Below are 14,748 nucleotides of genomic sequence, written 5' to 3' on the forward strand. Positions count from 1 at the left end.
GCTTGATTGCAGTTATTGCTGCTAATGGTGGCCCAACCAGTTATTAGGCTCGGGGGGCAATTACTTTTTCACACAGGGCCATGTAGGTTTGGATTTTTTCTCCCTAAATAATAAAAACCATCATTTTAAAAACTGCATTTTGTGTTTACTTGTGTTATATTTGACTAATAGTTAAATGTGTTTAATGATCAGAAACATTTTGTGTGACAAACATGCAAAAGAATAAGAAATCAGGAAGGGGGCAAATAGTTTTTCACACCACTGTATCTATCTATCTATCTATCTATTATATTGTGCCTTACATATCTATCAATCTGTCTTTAGCAGTACTTCTGTATGTTGCAGAGATTCAGAGAACCATCAAGACCCCCATGAGAAAGTTGCAATAAGCCAATGCCAGTGAAGGATTCTTTACATTCATTGGCCAAAGACCAGCTGACCTGTGACAAATCTGAGGAAATCCTGAGGACAGGATGGGGTTGCCTATGCCAACCAGCTTGTAAGGGAATCCCTAAGGCAAGAGGAAATGAGGTGGACCAAGAAATACTTGGAGAAGCAACCTTGATGCTCGTATCAAGCTGAAAGGACTTGATTGGGGCGAGTAACTGGTGACAGAAGCGCAGGACAAGGAACACTGGAGGACCGTCGTCGATGGCCTGTGCTCCAGGAGGAGTGATGCATTTAAGTAAGTAAGTATGACACCACCACTAACTTTTGATCCTTTTCTCCTCTTATAATGGAGAGGAGGAAATGCCCAGAAGACCAATGAGGCCACCTGCTTTGTGGCCAAAGCCATGCTCATGCTAGTCACACTTGAATATAAACCAGAGTCCCATCAAAAGTTGGCATTCAGTTGTGGCCCAGCTTCTGGAGACCATGGACCTCTGAGCCCGTGAAGATCTTCTCCAAAGACCGTGTTACACTAAGTGCTTTCTTTCCTTTTTCGTCCATCAGACACCAAAATTCAACGGGGCATCCCTCATCCCTCTGTTGTCTGTTTCATTTTACACACTGTTGGGTTAAAGTCATTAAGGTTGTCCATCAAACGCCACCGGAAGGAGATATGAGATGCAATGAGCATAAGAATGAAGTGTCCACAGTCATTTTTTTTTTTATTGTTACACTGACATTTTATTTTCAAAGACAAGAGAAAAGGAACTAAAACCCAAATTTAATTGAATAGAAAAAGTTTCTTCCACTTTGAAGGCCCAGACACTGAGGGTCACCAGGGTTTGGTTCTGACTGGTGGACCCTGCTGGACCGTATGGGGAAGTCGCCCTCACCCTCTTTTTAATTATGAAAAAATAAAACAAATCTAATTTATACAATGAATCAATATGTTGTTTGCGAGTATTTATATGCTCTTCACATACTTCAAGCATTCCGGTATATTCTTGCGACATACACACAATATGCTGTAGATAAAGCACCCCTAAAGGAGACAGGTAGGCACGCCTGTGTACGCTTGAACGTGTGAGTGTATGACAAACCGAGGTACCCCTGGTCCTGCTACAGGCCGAAAAGGAGCTTCCTGAGACTTGAAAGATTTTTTTTTTTTTCAATAGTTAAGCACCATGTCCAGATACTGCTGGTCTCGTCAGCCAGGGATTATCAAAAATTGGGTCCTTTCCTGAAGGGGTCTCTTCCCACCATCACATTGTAACACAAAGATGGATCGCACATTCCTGGCTGTCCGGGCACTCCAGGCATTCCGGGATTTCCTTGGGCTCCAGTCTGTCCTGGGGAGCCTGGCTTACCAGGAGATCCTTCCTTACCTATTCCAGGTGGGCCTGCTGGACCTGCAGTGAATGGAGATGGAGGACAGTCGAATCAGTGACACCCGGTAGCTACGTAAATGCTTTTTTTTTTGATCATTTATTGAATTTATTAAAAACATATAACATTCCATACAATATAATAAAACTAAATTCAATTCAACCCCCCCAACCATGAGAAACAGAGGAAGGCCAACAGCCAGAATAAAACAACTGAGAGCAGGAAAGAGAGAGAGGAGCGTTTCTCCCCAATATAAATGCTTATTCTAAAATATTATTGATTAGGTCCTGCCAGGTTTTCAAAAAGTTTTCAACAGATCCTCGGAGTGAGAATTTGATTTTTTTCAATTTCAAATAATATATAATATCAGTTACCCACTGACTTCACAGAGGTAGGTTAGGATTCTTCCAGTTGAGCAAGACAAGTCTACGTGCCAATAGTGAAGTCATTACGGTTTGTTTATCCTTCTCCACTGTCAGCCCCTCTAAGCTGCTAATGGATTAGGAGGGTTTGTGACCCCAAGGCTGTCTGATAAGCATTTAAAGATTTTGGTCCAAAATGATGTTAATTTGGTACACGCCCAGAACACGTGACCTAGCGAGGCTGGAGCTCGATCGCAATGTTCTGTGAAGCCCAAGGTGCGTACAGTCGCCCTAACCCCGACGCAGACAGGCAGGACACAACTTTAGCACACACTTTTATTGAATATATTAAAAGCATTATAACATTCCACACAATCAAGTCAAAACTTAATAAAACTAAATTCAATTCAAACTCCCCACCATGAGAAAGAGAGGAAAGCCAATAGCCAGAATAAAACAATTGAGAGCAGGAAAGAGAGGAAGGAGTGTTTCTCCCCAATATAAATTCTTATTCTAAAATATTATTGACTAGCAAAATACCCGCGCTTCGCAGCGGTGAAGTACTGCCTTAAAAGTTTTATTAAGAAGAAAATTAAACCTTTTTAAACTGAGATAAAATATCCCAATAATTATTTGTTAAGGATCTCTTTGTATGCCACGTTGTGAGTTCGGCCCTCCTGTTGTAATCTGACCAAGCTGTGCGCTGAGCTTACTCTGAGCATGTAACGTACAGTCGGCCATGTGAACAGTAATCTTGTCTCAAATCTGACAGCTTGGATTGCTGCTGTCATAATCGGTTTGAGTTTCATGGTTTGTTTCAATTACGTTAGTATTTGTAGGACTTGTGTTGAAGTGACATTTGGCATCTGTCAAGCGTTGTAAGCACACAACCGGTTTCATCAATAACTTCACGTCCAGCTTTTGAGAGTTTAAACATTCATAAACATCAAAGTGTCCACCACTGAAATTGTCACCTGTCAATCTAAGATGTTTAAGAGGCATTGGCGGTTGTCGAAAGGTGTAAAATATTTGGCCATTTCGGTACACTTGAAAGTTTACAACCAACAATTCAGCGTCAGCCATCAACTCACATGCAGATCTATAGGTGAAGGGCTTAAGCATTTCACTCTTCTAGTGCTCCTGTGTAGTCTAATTATCTCCTGTACCGTCATCAGTCCACACCTTGAACCTGTGCCAGTCATTCAATACATAAGACACAATGGATATCAAGAGTGAGCCTGATGTGACCGTGCAATATGTAACACAGAGAATGGAAAAGGCAGGTGCCATCTGCGGGCATGGAAACCACTCGGTAAGTGACAGTTCTTTGATCGATGATGATCACCTCAATAGACATGTTAATGGGGGTACGGTTGGAACGATAAATGAAATGGGGACCTGAACAATGTAAAGTAAGTGTAAAATACCTACACAATAACTATAATCGTAATAAACGAACAATAAAACAGCGGAGAAGCCGTGGATTAAATAAAAAGGCTGTAGTTATCAGCAGGGAGACGTGAATCCCGTGGCAAAGCAAGGAAGGGAATGAAGAGACCGGAGCGACGGACGGCTTTATATAGGCAGGCAGCCAACAACGTGGGAGGCGTTGGGATGGGGGACCCAACGCCGCCTCACACGGTGACCGAGCTGCAGGCTATGGATGTACCAAATTTCTTGAAGATGGGCCCATAAGTAACAAAGACCATTGAAAAGTTCAATATGGCGGCTGACAGTGGCATCATACCACCGAAATAAGTATCAAATTTCAGCCTGCTACCTACACGGGAAGTTGGAGAATTAGTGACGTTGGAAACTTCAATATGGTGGCCGACAGTGGCATCATACCACTGAAATAAGTACGTACATCGGTTTCGGTTAGCGCAGGGAATCCGCCTACCAAATTTCGTGAAGATGGGGACATAAATAAGAAAGTTCAACAGGGCGGACGTTGTTGACCATTATGAGCGTTACGCATAGAATTTCGAAATGAAACCTGCCCAACTTTTGTAAGTAAGCTGTAAGGAATGAGCCTGCCAAATTTCAGCCTTCTACCTACACGGGAAGTTGGAGAATTAGTGATGAGTCAATCAGTCAGTCAGTCAGTGAGGGCTTTGCCTTTTATTATTATACAGTAGATTAGGTCCTGCCAGGTTTTCAAAACATTTTGAACAGATCCTGAAAGTGAGAATTAGATTTTTTCCAATTTCAAATAGTATAGAACATCAGTTACCCGCTGAATTCACAGAGGTGGGTTAGGAGTCTTCTAGTTGAGCGAGACAAGTCTACCTGCTGTCACACACTTGCTCATGGGTGGCTAAAAGGACCAATAGAAGGTAATTCCATGCCAGGCCAGGGGGTGGTGGGGTGAGCCAAACCTTTCTATAATATACTAACAGACCAAACATCAGAAATTCTGCCTGGTTTTCGCCCGATGATGTCACTTCCTGTTCCGCCTCCCCCGAAGACATCACTTCCGCCAATCAGCTATAAAAGCCAAACCACATCCTGCTTTTACTGAGTTCTGTTCTGGACTCAACTCTTTACACATCTGTACTTAATATTTGCCTTTTTGCAGCCTGGATTCAAGTATACGGGTGGCTGCCCGCGTGCCAAGGCTGTTCATTTCACAGTGCCAATAGTGAAGTAAAGGCAATTACAGTTTGTTTGTCCTTCTCCACTTTAAGCCCCTCTGTGAGCCCACCCAGCACAGCTGTTAGTCCTGTTGGTGAATGACCTGAGCTGCTTACTGGACAGAAAGAAACTGAATAAGGATGGACAAGGTGCACAGATTCAGGTAAGATTGCAATGTCACTATAGGAAAAACACATTGTACCCACAATGGTGGAGGGGGGTTTAAGGTGGGATAAAGGGTGGGCAGAGAAGACCCCTGATTTAAGAGGTGCTATACACCACTTTTCTCTTTCTTTCTGCTTCCTGTCTTCTTTAGACAAATTGTTACACCAAACTGGTGGATAGCAATGAGTGAAATGCTTGGTGAGAAATTCCTTTAAATACGTCATGACAGGCAGACCCGTGCGGAATTAAGGCACACAAACACTTCCAGACAGGAGCGACTTGCATTAATTTCACTGCAAGCAAAACGCGATTCATTTTGAGAGTTTTAGATCAAGCGAAACTCGGAGGTCAATGAAAATTCATTGTCATGCAAAATCGCTTCACGCATCACTAACATGGCACTCTGGTGGCACAGCTACCTACTTAAACCCACACTGGAGGTTCTTAGGAGGACCTCTAGGATGCCATCCTTGCTGTGTTGAGAGACCCCTGCTAATGTATGTTTGATGACAAAACATCTTCAAAAAGCATCGTAATATTTCATAATAAAATACACTTTACCTGGTGGACCTGAAATGCCCGGTGTTCCAGGTTCGCCAACTCCTGAGCTGCCTTTAACCCCTTTTTCACCCAGGTCACCTATAAATGAGAAGAGGAGTGCGTTTTACAACATTGGACTGTTTTAAATAAAAACAACTAAATATAACCCAGGAAATTTTTTGTCTTTTTTGTCATATGTGGTGTAACAAAAACGCTATATAGGCGCCTGACCCGACACAGATAGACATGGAGGCACGTATGAAACCACAAAGACTTTTATTTTTTCTTCAGCTGTGGGACACGTCTTCCCCGTGCCACACAGCCCAAACACAGTCCCAAAGCCCAATAAACACAACCAACAATCCTTCTTCTCTTCCACCACTCCTCCTCAAGCTTAGTCCTCCTCCTCCCGACCCTGGCTCCTTGAGTGGTGGTGGCTGGCTCTTTTTATAACCCACCCGGAAGTGTTCCAGGTGCTTGACCACCTGGTCCTAATTGCACCTCTGGGTGGGGCTGAAGATTCGTCCAGCCAGGCTGCTGAGTCCATGCAGCTCCCCCTAGCGGCCATCTCCCATGGAGCCCTGCGGGTGGTTGGGGAATCACCGTCAGCCATGGAGGCTGCCACCAAGCGTCCCGGGAGGTACTGGACTGCCCATGGTGGCTCCCCCGGAAAATAAGCAGCAGGGGCGTCCCTGCCGGGCATGTGGAACATATGGAAATTTGAAGCTCAGACCCCAGATTGGAGAAAGAAGATTTAAAAAAGACACACGAAAAAGACGGAAAACTCAAATATAAAACCAAAATGTTAGAAAAATGTAGCCAAGTTGGCACAGTGTTAGTGCTGCAGCATCACGGTAAGGAGCCAACAGTTTGGGTCCCTGGTCCTCCCTTCATGGCATTTGCATGTTCTGCCCATGTCTATGCTTGGTTTCCTCCAACTGTTCAAAGACAGGCCGGTTAGGTGAATGGGTGATGCCAAACTGGCCCAGGTGTGTGTGTGTGTGTTGCTCACCCTGCAATGGACTGGCGCCCTGTCCTGGGTTTGTGATAGGCTACACCTATAACCCCCATTCCCCCATGACCCTGATCTGAATTATTGCGGGTTAGAAAGTGCAGGTCATTCAGCCCCAACCCTCTTCACCCAATTCCTCGAAAATAACATCAAGTCGAGTTTTGAAGGCCCCTAAAGTCTTCCTGTCCACCACACTCTTTGGTCGCTGATTCCTTGAGTCGTTGGTTCTCTGTGTGAAGACAAACTTTGTAATATTTCTGTAAAATTTACCCTTTAACAAATTTCCAACTGTGTCCCCGTGTTCTTGATGAAGAAGTAACAACCTCTGCTCCACCAAACTAAATCCTTTCAGACATCATGGCTACCATATTAGTAGACCACTTTGACATGCTCTGCTAGGACATGGACTAGTGTTGGGGCAACATTTTGTTTTCATTTTGATAAGTCTCAATGTCTGGGCTTGCAAGTGTAATGGATAAAAACCAAAGAGCCAGGCCTTTAATGACGTCTTGGGCTCGGCCTTCAGCAATGTGTCTGTCTGCGGAGAAAGCGCCGACCTCGTCATTGAGAGGTTTACTTACCTCAGCAGTGACATTAATGTCTCTGGTGACTCTTCCTATGAAGTCAGTAGGCAGATTGTGATAGCATGGGGAGGGTCATGAGGTCCCTGGTAAGGTTTGTGTGGCGCTCCTGATTTCTATGCAAAAGGACGAAGGTCCAAGTCTTTAGAGTCCTGGTGCTTCCTGTTTGTGACACATGGACGCTATCCGGTGATCTGAGATGAAGACTGGACTCCTTTGGTACTGTGTCTCTTGGGTGCCGTTGGCTTGACTTTGTGTTTCTCACGGAGCCTGGAATGAGGCACATGACCTGCATTGTGAGGGGAGCATCAGTTACGGCACTACAGCCATGTGTCACGATTCAGTCACTGCATACAGTCACTGCCTTGATGGATTGAAGGCCAGAGGTCCACTTGACCATCATCATTAAATTCTTCAACGTGGAGTCTGAAAACCGTGAGGACTGATTGAGATCATTCATGTTAGGTGGGGCTGGGTGGTCTTGTGGCCTTGGGACCCCTGCAAATTTTGTTTGTTTTTTTTTTTGTCCTCTCAGTCATCGGACCTTACTTTATTCTTTTTTATTTAGTATTGCCTAATCCATCCTTTTTATATTTTGTAAAAATTTCATTTTTCATCTTGTAAAGCTACACTATTTGTATGAAAATGTGCAATAGAAATAAATGTTGTTGTTGCGTGTAGATTGATTGGCACAAATGGCAAATGTATACATTTAAAATGGACTCTAGAACACAAAGAAGTGGGTGGAAAGTAAGGCAATCTGAATACGCTTTATGATAGATCTCTTTAAATGAAAAGTGAAAGACCCCAGCCTGCATATCCCATCATGTGCGGTGATCCATCCCAGTCCATATTCAATGGGCCTCTGCTTGGCTCGTCCACAGCTCACACCATTTAACTGACTTCTACTACCTTTGAGTCCTGGGATTCCAGGAGAACCCGGTGAGCCGACGCGTCCAGTTAAGCCATTCATTCCAGGAACTCCTGGAAAACCGCGTGGTCCTTGTGAACCGTTTGGTCCTGGTGGCCCAGGTGGTCCTTCTCGTATGTGGCAGTGGCTGCAGCTTCTTGATCTCCCGTTATGCAAAAAGGAGGGCAGTTCAGCTATCGAAGGAGACATAACAGAAAAGGAGTTAATTCAAACAAAAATGGCGTCTGTCGTACCAAAACAAAAACAGCCTGAGTAGAGTTAACATGACATTCACATTTTATTCTAAATGCCGTAACACTTTAATTTCTTGAGCACTTTTGGATGAGTAAGGCTTTTAGGTTTGTGCGTCGAGTTAGGGCTCGTTTATACTTCACGCTCAGAACGCGTACGCGCACTCATCACGGCTGCCATGCGTTCCCAGCATTCATTTGACACGCCCTCTGAGCAGGTCCTCAGAAATTAACACGAGGCGTGTGCACGTTGTAGTATCAGCAAAAAGTCGGGGGCACAGTGTGACAAAAGTCGGAATGTGACGTCAGAGTCTCTGTTTACTGTCTACATGTGACAGAAAGCTGCTTTGAGGATCCTATGGGATCGATGTGCGCGCTTCGATGTTTGATGAATGCTTCGATGTGGTGAAGCAAAATGCCGACATACAGATGCATTGGTGGTCCTTTTATATTCAAGCGTCACATATTCCCGATCTTAATGACACAATAACATTTTAAAAGTCTCACATACCGTCCTCTGTGCCATCTTTTTTGCCGGGGCTTCCTCCTGACCTGACAGCAGCGTCAACCAGCAATAGATCGCCACACAGAACACATTAAATATCTGATATTCCAGCTTCCTGCACATTTAGAATCTTTAGATTTATACTTGATATCACTTTCATGATGAAATGTATTAAAGTATGTATGTTACATTTTACAGATAAATTGTTAATTTAATTTAAAACAATGAACACTGTTACTAAGTACACACATGGGAGTGGCATGGTGGCGGAGCGGTAGGGCTGCTGTCTTGCAGGGAGTCACGTCGCTGGTATTCCCTGCCTGGAGTTTCCATGTTTTCCTATTGTGTTTCCACCGTGTGCTCCGGTTTCCTACCAAAGATATGCAGATTGGGTGACACTAAAATGACGCCAGTGTGTGAGTCTTCTTGTATTCACCTTGCGTTGAGCTCATGCCCCGTCAAAGGATTGTTTCTGCCTCGTGCCCAATGTTTGCAGGAATGGACACATCCCTGGATTGGTGTATTTAATCATTAAACATCCTTATTGCGGTAAGGTGTCGTTGGAATGTAATGGCTGTTCCAGGCAATTCACAACACAGAGAAGCCAAACCTGTTCTCATCATGATGATATCTCGCACTGCCACCTGGTGGATTCTTCCAGTTTTACGTAAAGTACGTGCGCAAGTATAAACAGTAAAACGCTTGTGTAGCAGGAGCGTCCGCTGGGGCAGGCGTCGTGTCGTGTGAGGTATAAACTTGGCCTTACTGGTAATTAGTCAATCAGCAAACTTACGTTGAAGACTGCCAATACTGATGCTCTATGTAAGAAAGGTCAGAGCAGACTATACTTTCTGAGAAGGTTGGCATCCTTCAACATCTGCAGTAAGATGCTGCAGATGTTCTATCAGATGGTTTTGGCGAGTGCCCTCTTCTACGTGGTGGTGTGCTGGGGTGGCAGCATAAAGATAAAGGATGTCTCATGCCTGGACAAACTGGTGAGGAAGGCAGGCTCTATTGTAGGAGTAAAGTTGGACAGTTTAACATCTGTGGCAGAGCGACGGGCACTAAGCAAACTCCTGTCAGTCATAGAGAATCCACTGCATCCACTGAACAGGATCATCTCCAGGCAGAGGAGTAGCTTCAGTGACAGACTTTTGTCACCGTCCTGCTCCACCGACAGACTGAGGAGATCGTTCTTCCCCCACACTATGCGACTCTTCAATTCCACCCGGGAGAGTAAATGCTAACATTACTCAGTTATTGTCTGCTTTTTTTATTTTTATTTTTTTCGTTTTTCATTTTTATTACTCTTTAATTTAATATTGTTTCTTTGTATCAGTATACTGCTGCTGGATTATGTGAATTTCCCCTTGGGATTAATAAAGTATCCATCTATCTATCTAAATGCCGTGACCACTAGAGGGCACCATCCTCATAGACTAATTTTAGATAAAAGCGTCTGCTAAATGAGTGAATGGGAACAATTCACGACATAACTAAGGCTGCAGAGCATCCTGTGGAGTGAATTAAAAGATACAAGAGTTTTGTATTTTTCAAGTCAACATTATTTCTTCATTACCAGGGTGTAGTGGAGGGCGTATTAATATTTTGCATGTGTGTTTTGTAAGATGGACCAAGCAAATGTAATGTTAGATAGTGTTTCACGAGTCACGTTTTACTTCATTGATGAGAAAAGCAGTGCTTGGATGTTAACTTAACCATAAGTCTTTAGGACTGACCCACGATGTGACGTTTATGGCAGGTCAGGACCGGTTTGGCAAAGGTGACTGTGTTTGGACTTTGGTGTTTCATAAATCTGTTGATATCTATTCATGGTTATTTACTGTATGGAGCCTGTTACAGATCTAAATAAATAAAAAGTTCTTTCCAGAACCTTGATGTGGAAGGGTCTTGTGACCACCAAGAATGGTTCCCCCTCTGGCATCACTCTGAAGAGCTTGTTTCATCTGGTTATGGATGTGTTGAGTTATGAGATAAAAGACCAATTCCCCCCTTCGGCACAGGCTTCGAGCTGATGAGATGGAGTGGTGTAGCACCAGAAAAGAGGAACTGGAGAGGAAGTCTGAAGAATTGAGAAGGGCTTTGGAAGATAAAGAAGATGAAGATGAACAAGAAGAAGAAGATTATGATCAGGATTCAGAAGGTAGCTTGCAGGGAGTACCATTAAAAAAAGTGGAGAAGTTGAAATGTCTAGAATCAGTGGTAGCCCAAGATGGAGAGTTAGATGCAGAGATAACCAATAGAGGATGAACAACTAGAAGAAGGTGTCAGGATTATTGTGTGATTAGAGAGTTAAGACAAAGGTTAAAGGCGAGGTTTATAAGACAGTGAGGTAAGACCAGCGATGCTATATGGAGCTGAGACGTGGCCAGTAAAGGGAGTGCAGGAGAAGAAGTTCGATGTAGAGAGACAAGGAAGATGTGGACAAAAGATGGGATAGGAATGGGGAGGAAAAAGCAGAGTAAAAGAAGATCTGAAAGGAAAGGACATGACTGGGGAGGAGGTGCAGGACCAAGCCATGTGGAGAAGATTGATCAAGCACATTGACCCCACATAGAAGTGGGAAGAGAAGAAGGGGAAGAAGATTATTTTGCAAATATTACAAAGTCTTGATATGTTCTAGTGGCACTTACTTCTTAAGACATCCATACATATCTGCCGAATGAAGTCCTCCGAAAGCTCTCTTCCCTGTTAATATAAACCAAAATATATAAACAAAATGAATTTCTAGAAAAGACAAAGCTCTGTCCGTAAATCTCTTTTAGGCCCCACATTCAGATTCATTTTAAACACCTGGTTCTTTTTTTCTCAAAACATCCATTTGTTTGTGTATTTCTTTCATTTCTCAAACCCCCTGGGGTCTTTTCAGGCTCAAAGCCAGAGCTCACAAGGTACACTCACTCACTCACTCACATTTGGCCAATTCAGACTCGCCAGTCAGCCCAACAGACAGCATGCTATGCCCAAGAAGGGCCTTGTACAATCTGGCACCTGAGTTGGCCTGTTGTTGTAACCAGAAGTACTCCCAGGTCCAGGTTGAAAAGGAACTGCTCCACCTTCTTGTCATGAACTAGGAGTCACAAAGGAAGTAAATCCCAGCAGCACTTCCAAAATTGCTCACTAGAGGGGGAAATCACATCAAAAACCGTGGCTAGACACAAAAAAAAACCTTGTAGAATCTTGCACCTGATTTGGCCTGTTGTTGTAACCAGAAGTACTCCCAGGTCCAGGTTGAAAAGGAACTGCTTCACCTTCCTGTCATGAACTACGAGTCACACAGTGTGTGAGGTCACCAAAAGCACTTCCAGAATTGCTCACCAGAGGGGGAAATCTCATCAAAAACCCTGGCTAGACACAAAATTGGACTTGCAGAATCTTTATAAAATGAGATTAATGCTTTGTAAAAAATGTTCTTAAATAACAAAAGAGCTCCATGGAGCACAAAGAAAACAGGATTTACCCAAAACATGAAGGCACACCTATACAACTTATAGTCCCGATATGGAATCCCAAGAACGGTCAAAATACAAAGCGAAATATCAATAACCCAGTAACCACAAAGCACACTGGGATTCAGAAAAGGCACAAGAACTCATCACTCCTAAGCATAACCACCACAAATTATGGGAGACTGTCCACATTTATAGGGTGGAGGGAAGTTCCTGGTGTGAGTGGCAGGTGGCCCTGCCTCTTGGGGGATTCAACCCACAAAACATAAGAAGGCTAAAATGTAAAGAATACAATAAAACATAAGCCAAAGAAATAGTAACACGTTCAAATAAATCAGAAATGTACAACAATTTGAACCACCTTGGCTGAGATCTGACACTTGCACAGCGGAGTCCGGGTCAGAAGAGGAGGAAGAGAAAACCCAGCAGGCAGGAGAAAGAGGAGAAAAAAGGAAAGGACTACATTTGAGTTGGTACTGATGTTAAAGGAGTCTGTCTGAGGGTCCTTTATTACATTAAAATAATATTTTTTGAACCCGGAACTTGTGTGGAGGGTTTGGGGCTATGAGACGTTCCCTACAGGTCACACTGCACAATCCCATTGTCTATCAAACATTAGATGAATCGGTGAGTCTGAATTGGCCCTGTATGAATGAGAGGTTATGGGTGCAGGAGCGTACCCTGTAAAGGACTGGCATCCTACACCCATTGCACTCAGTGCTGCCAGGAGAGTTTCTGGCTCCCAGGGCACCTATGATGGAATAAGAAGGCATGAAAATGGATGGATGGAGCAGAAACTTGAACTTTTGTAGAAGGCATAGAAATAAAAAAAAGAACATACAGGCCTTCCTTCCGGTCCCGGTGGACCTGATGGTCCCATTTCTCCGCTTTGCCCTCTTGGACCTGTAAGTCCCATAAGGCCTGGTTGCCCTGGGTCTCCAGTGAGTCCATTTTGGCCCCTATTTCCAGGCTCTCCTTTTTCTCCTTTCTGTTAACAGGATGATGACACATACATCTCATTAAACACATTCATTTATGCTCATACTAGTTTAAATATCTACTGCATTATTACAGCACTGCACACACAGAAGTCCTCTTTACCTGTCCTTCTGATCCCGGAAGCCCAGGCTGTCCCTTGAAATTCACAAAAAGATACAAATTAATCAACGCTTATTTTGTATGGAAGCATCAAGAGCATCATCTCTAGGTTAACAGGATTAGGGTACAAAATTACAATCAGAATCCAGTTTATTGGCGAAGTGTGTTCACATGTGCAAGAGGTTTGACTCCAGGTGTTGGTAGCTCTCACAGACGTTCACACACAATAATATATAATAGAAATAGCCAGAATTTACACCCACAAAGTTCAAATACAAAGACTACAATTGCACATACAAATTTACAGGGCCAATAAATACATAAATGTTTAAACTATGTAAAGCCAATGGTTTTTCAAATCGTAGAACAATAAGAAGACAATAGCTTAAAAAAATGTAGCCCTGAATGCTACCAAGATTTTGGTTAGCACAGGGAAGCCACCTACCAAATTTCGTGAAGATGGGGTCAGCCTTCTACCTACACGGGAAGTTTGAAAATTGGTGAAGCTGGAAAGTTCAATATGGCGGCCGACAGTGGCGTCATACCATTGAAATAAGTAAGTGCATCGGTTTCGGTTAGCACAGGGAAGCCGCCTACCAAATTTCGTGAAGATGGGGCCATAAATAAGAAAGTTCAACATGGCGGACATTGTTGACCATTATCGACCGTTATGACCGTTACATGTAGAATTTCGAAATGAAACCTGCTTAATTTTTGTAAGTAAGCTGTAAGGAATGAGCCTGCCAAATTTCAGCTACCTACCTACATGGGAAGTTGGAGAATTAGTAATGAGTCAGTCTGAGGGCTTTGCCTTTTATTATTATAGATATATATACAGTATATATATGTATGTGTGTATATATATATATAGTATATATACTGTATATGTTACAGGCCAAACCTGATTTTAGGACAAACTAGTTTTGATGTCACTGCACTGGTTACCCGTGTCATTTAGAATTGACTTTAAAATCCTGCTAATGGTTTACAAAGCCTTAAATAATCTGCTCCATCCTATATTTCAGAATGTCTTACACCTTACACTCCAAATCGTAACCTTAGATCTTCAAATGAGTGTCTGCTTATTATTCCGAGAGCTAATCTTAAAAGAGGTGGTGAGGCGGGCGGCCTTCTGCTGTTAGGCACCTCAAATCTGGAATTGCCTGCCAATAGGAATTTGCCAGGCTACTACAGTGGAGCACTTTCAAATACTGCTGAAAACTCATTACTATAACATGGCTTTCTAAGAGCTTCATCTTAGTTTAATCCTGATGCTCTGTATATTCAATTAATTATCATTATTATTTATGGTATTCATATTTAAAATCCGTACGAATCCCTACTTTCTTGTCTGTTCTTTTTCCGGTTTTCTGCGGTGGCGATCTGCGCCAGCATCACCTGATCAATGCACTGTGATGTCCCTACATTGATTGATTAAAGGCCA

The 14,748-nt window shown here is 43.2% G+C and overlaps 1 protein-coding gene across 1 annotated transcript in view; it reads right to left on the reverse strand.

Moving 5' to 3' along the window:
* Positions 1-1,095: 1,095 nt before the first annotated feature.
* Positions 1,096-14,748, reverse strand: part of col21a1 (collagen, type XXI, alpha 1) — a 211,993-nt gene continuing 198,340 nt past the window's right edge. Inside the window, exons 25-30 of the mRNA XM_039738189.1 lie at positions 13,308-13,340; positions 13,048-13,194; positions 11,391-11,445; positions 7,983-8,174; positions 5,499-5,576; positions 1,096-1,799 (exon numbers count right to left, since the gene is read on the reverse strand). Coding sequence (XP_039594123.1) covers positions 1,612-1,799; positions 5,499-5,576; positions 7,983-8,174; positions 11,391-11,445; positions 13,048-13,194; positions 13,308-13,340 — 693 coding nt within the window. The 3' untranslated portion in view covers positions 1,096-1,611. The remainder of the gene's footprint in view (positions 1,800-5,498; positions 5,577-7,982; positions 8,175-11,390; positions 11,446-13,047; positions 13,195-13,307; positions 13,341-14,748) is intronic.

The sequence above is a fragment of the Polypterus senegalus genome, chromosome 16 (assembly GCF_016835505.1).
Source record: "Polypterus senegalus isolate Bchr_013 chromosome 16, ASM1683550v1, whole genome shotgun sequence".
Taxonomy (NCBI): Eukaryota; Metazoa; Chordata; class Cladistia; order Polypteriformes; family Polypteridae; genus Polypterus; species Polypterus senegalus.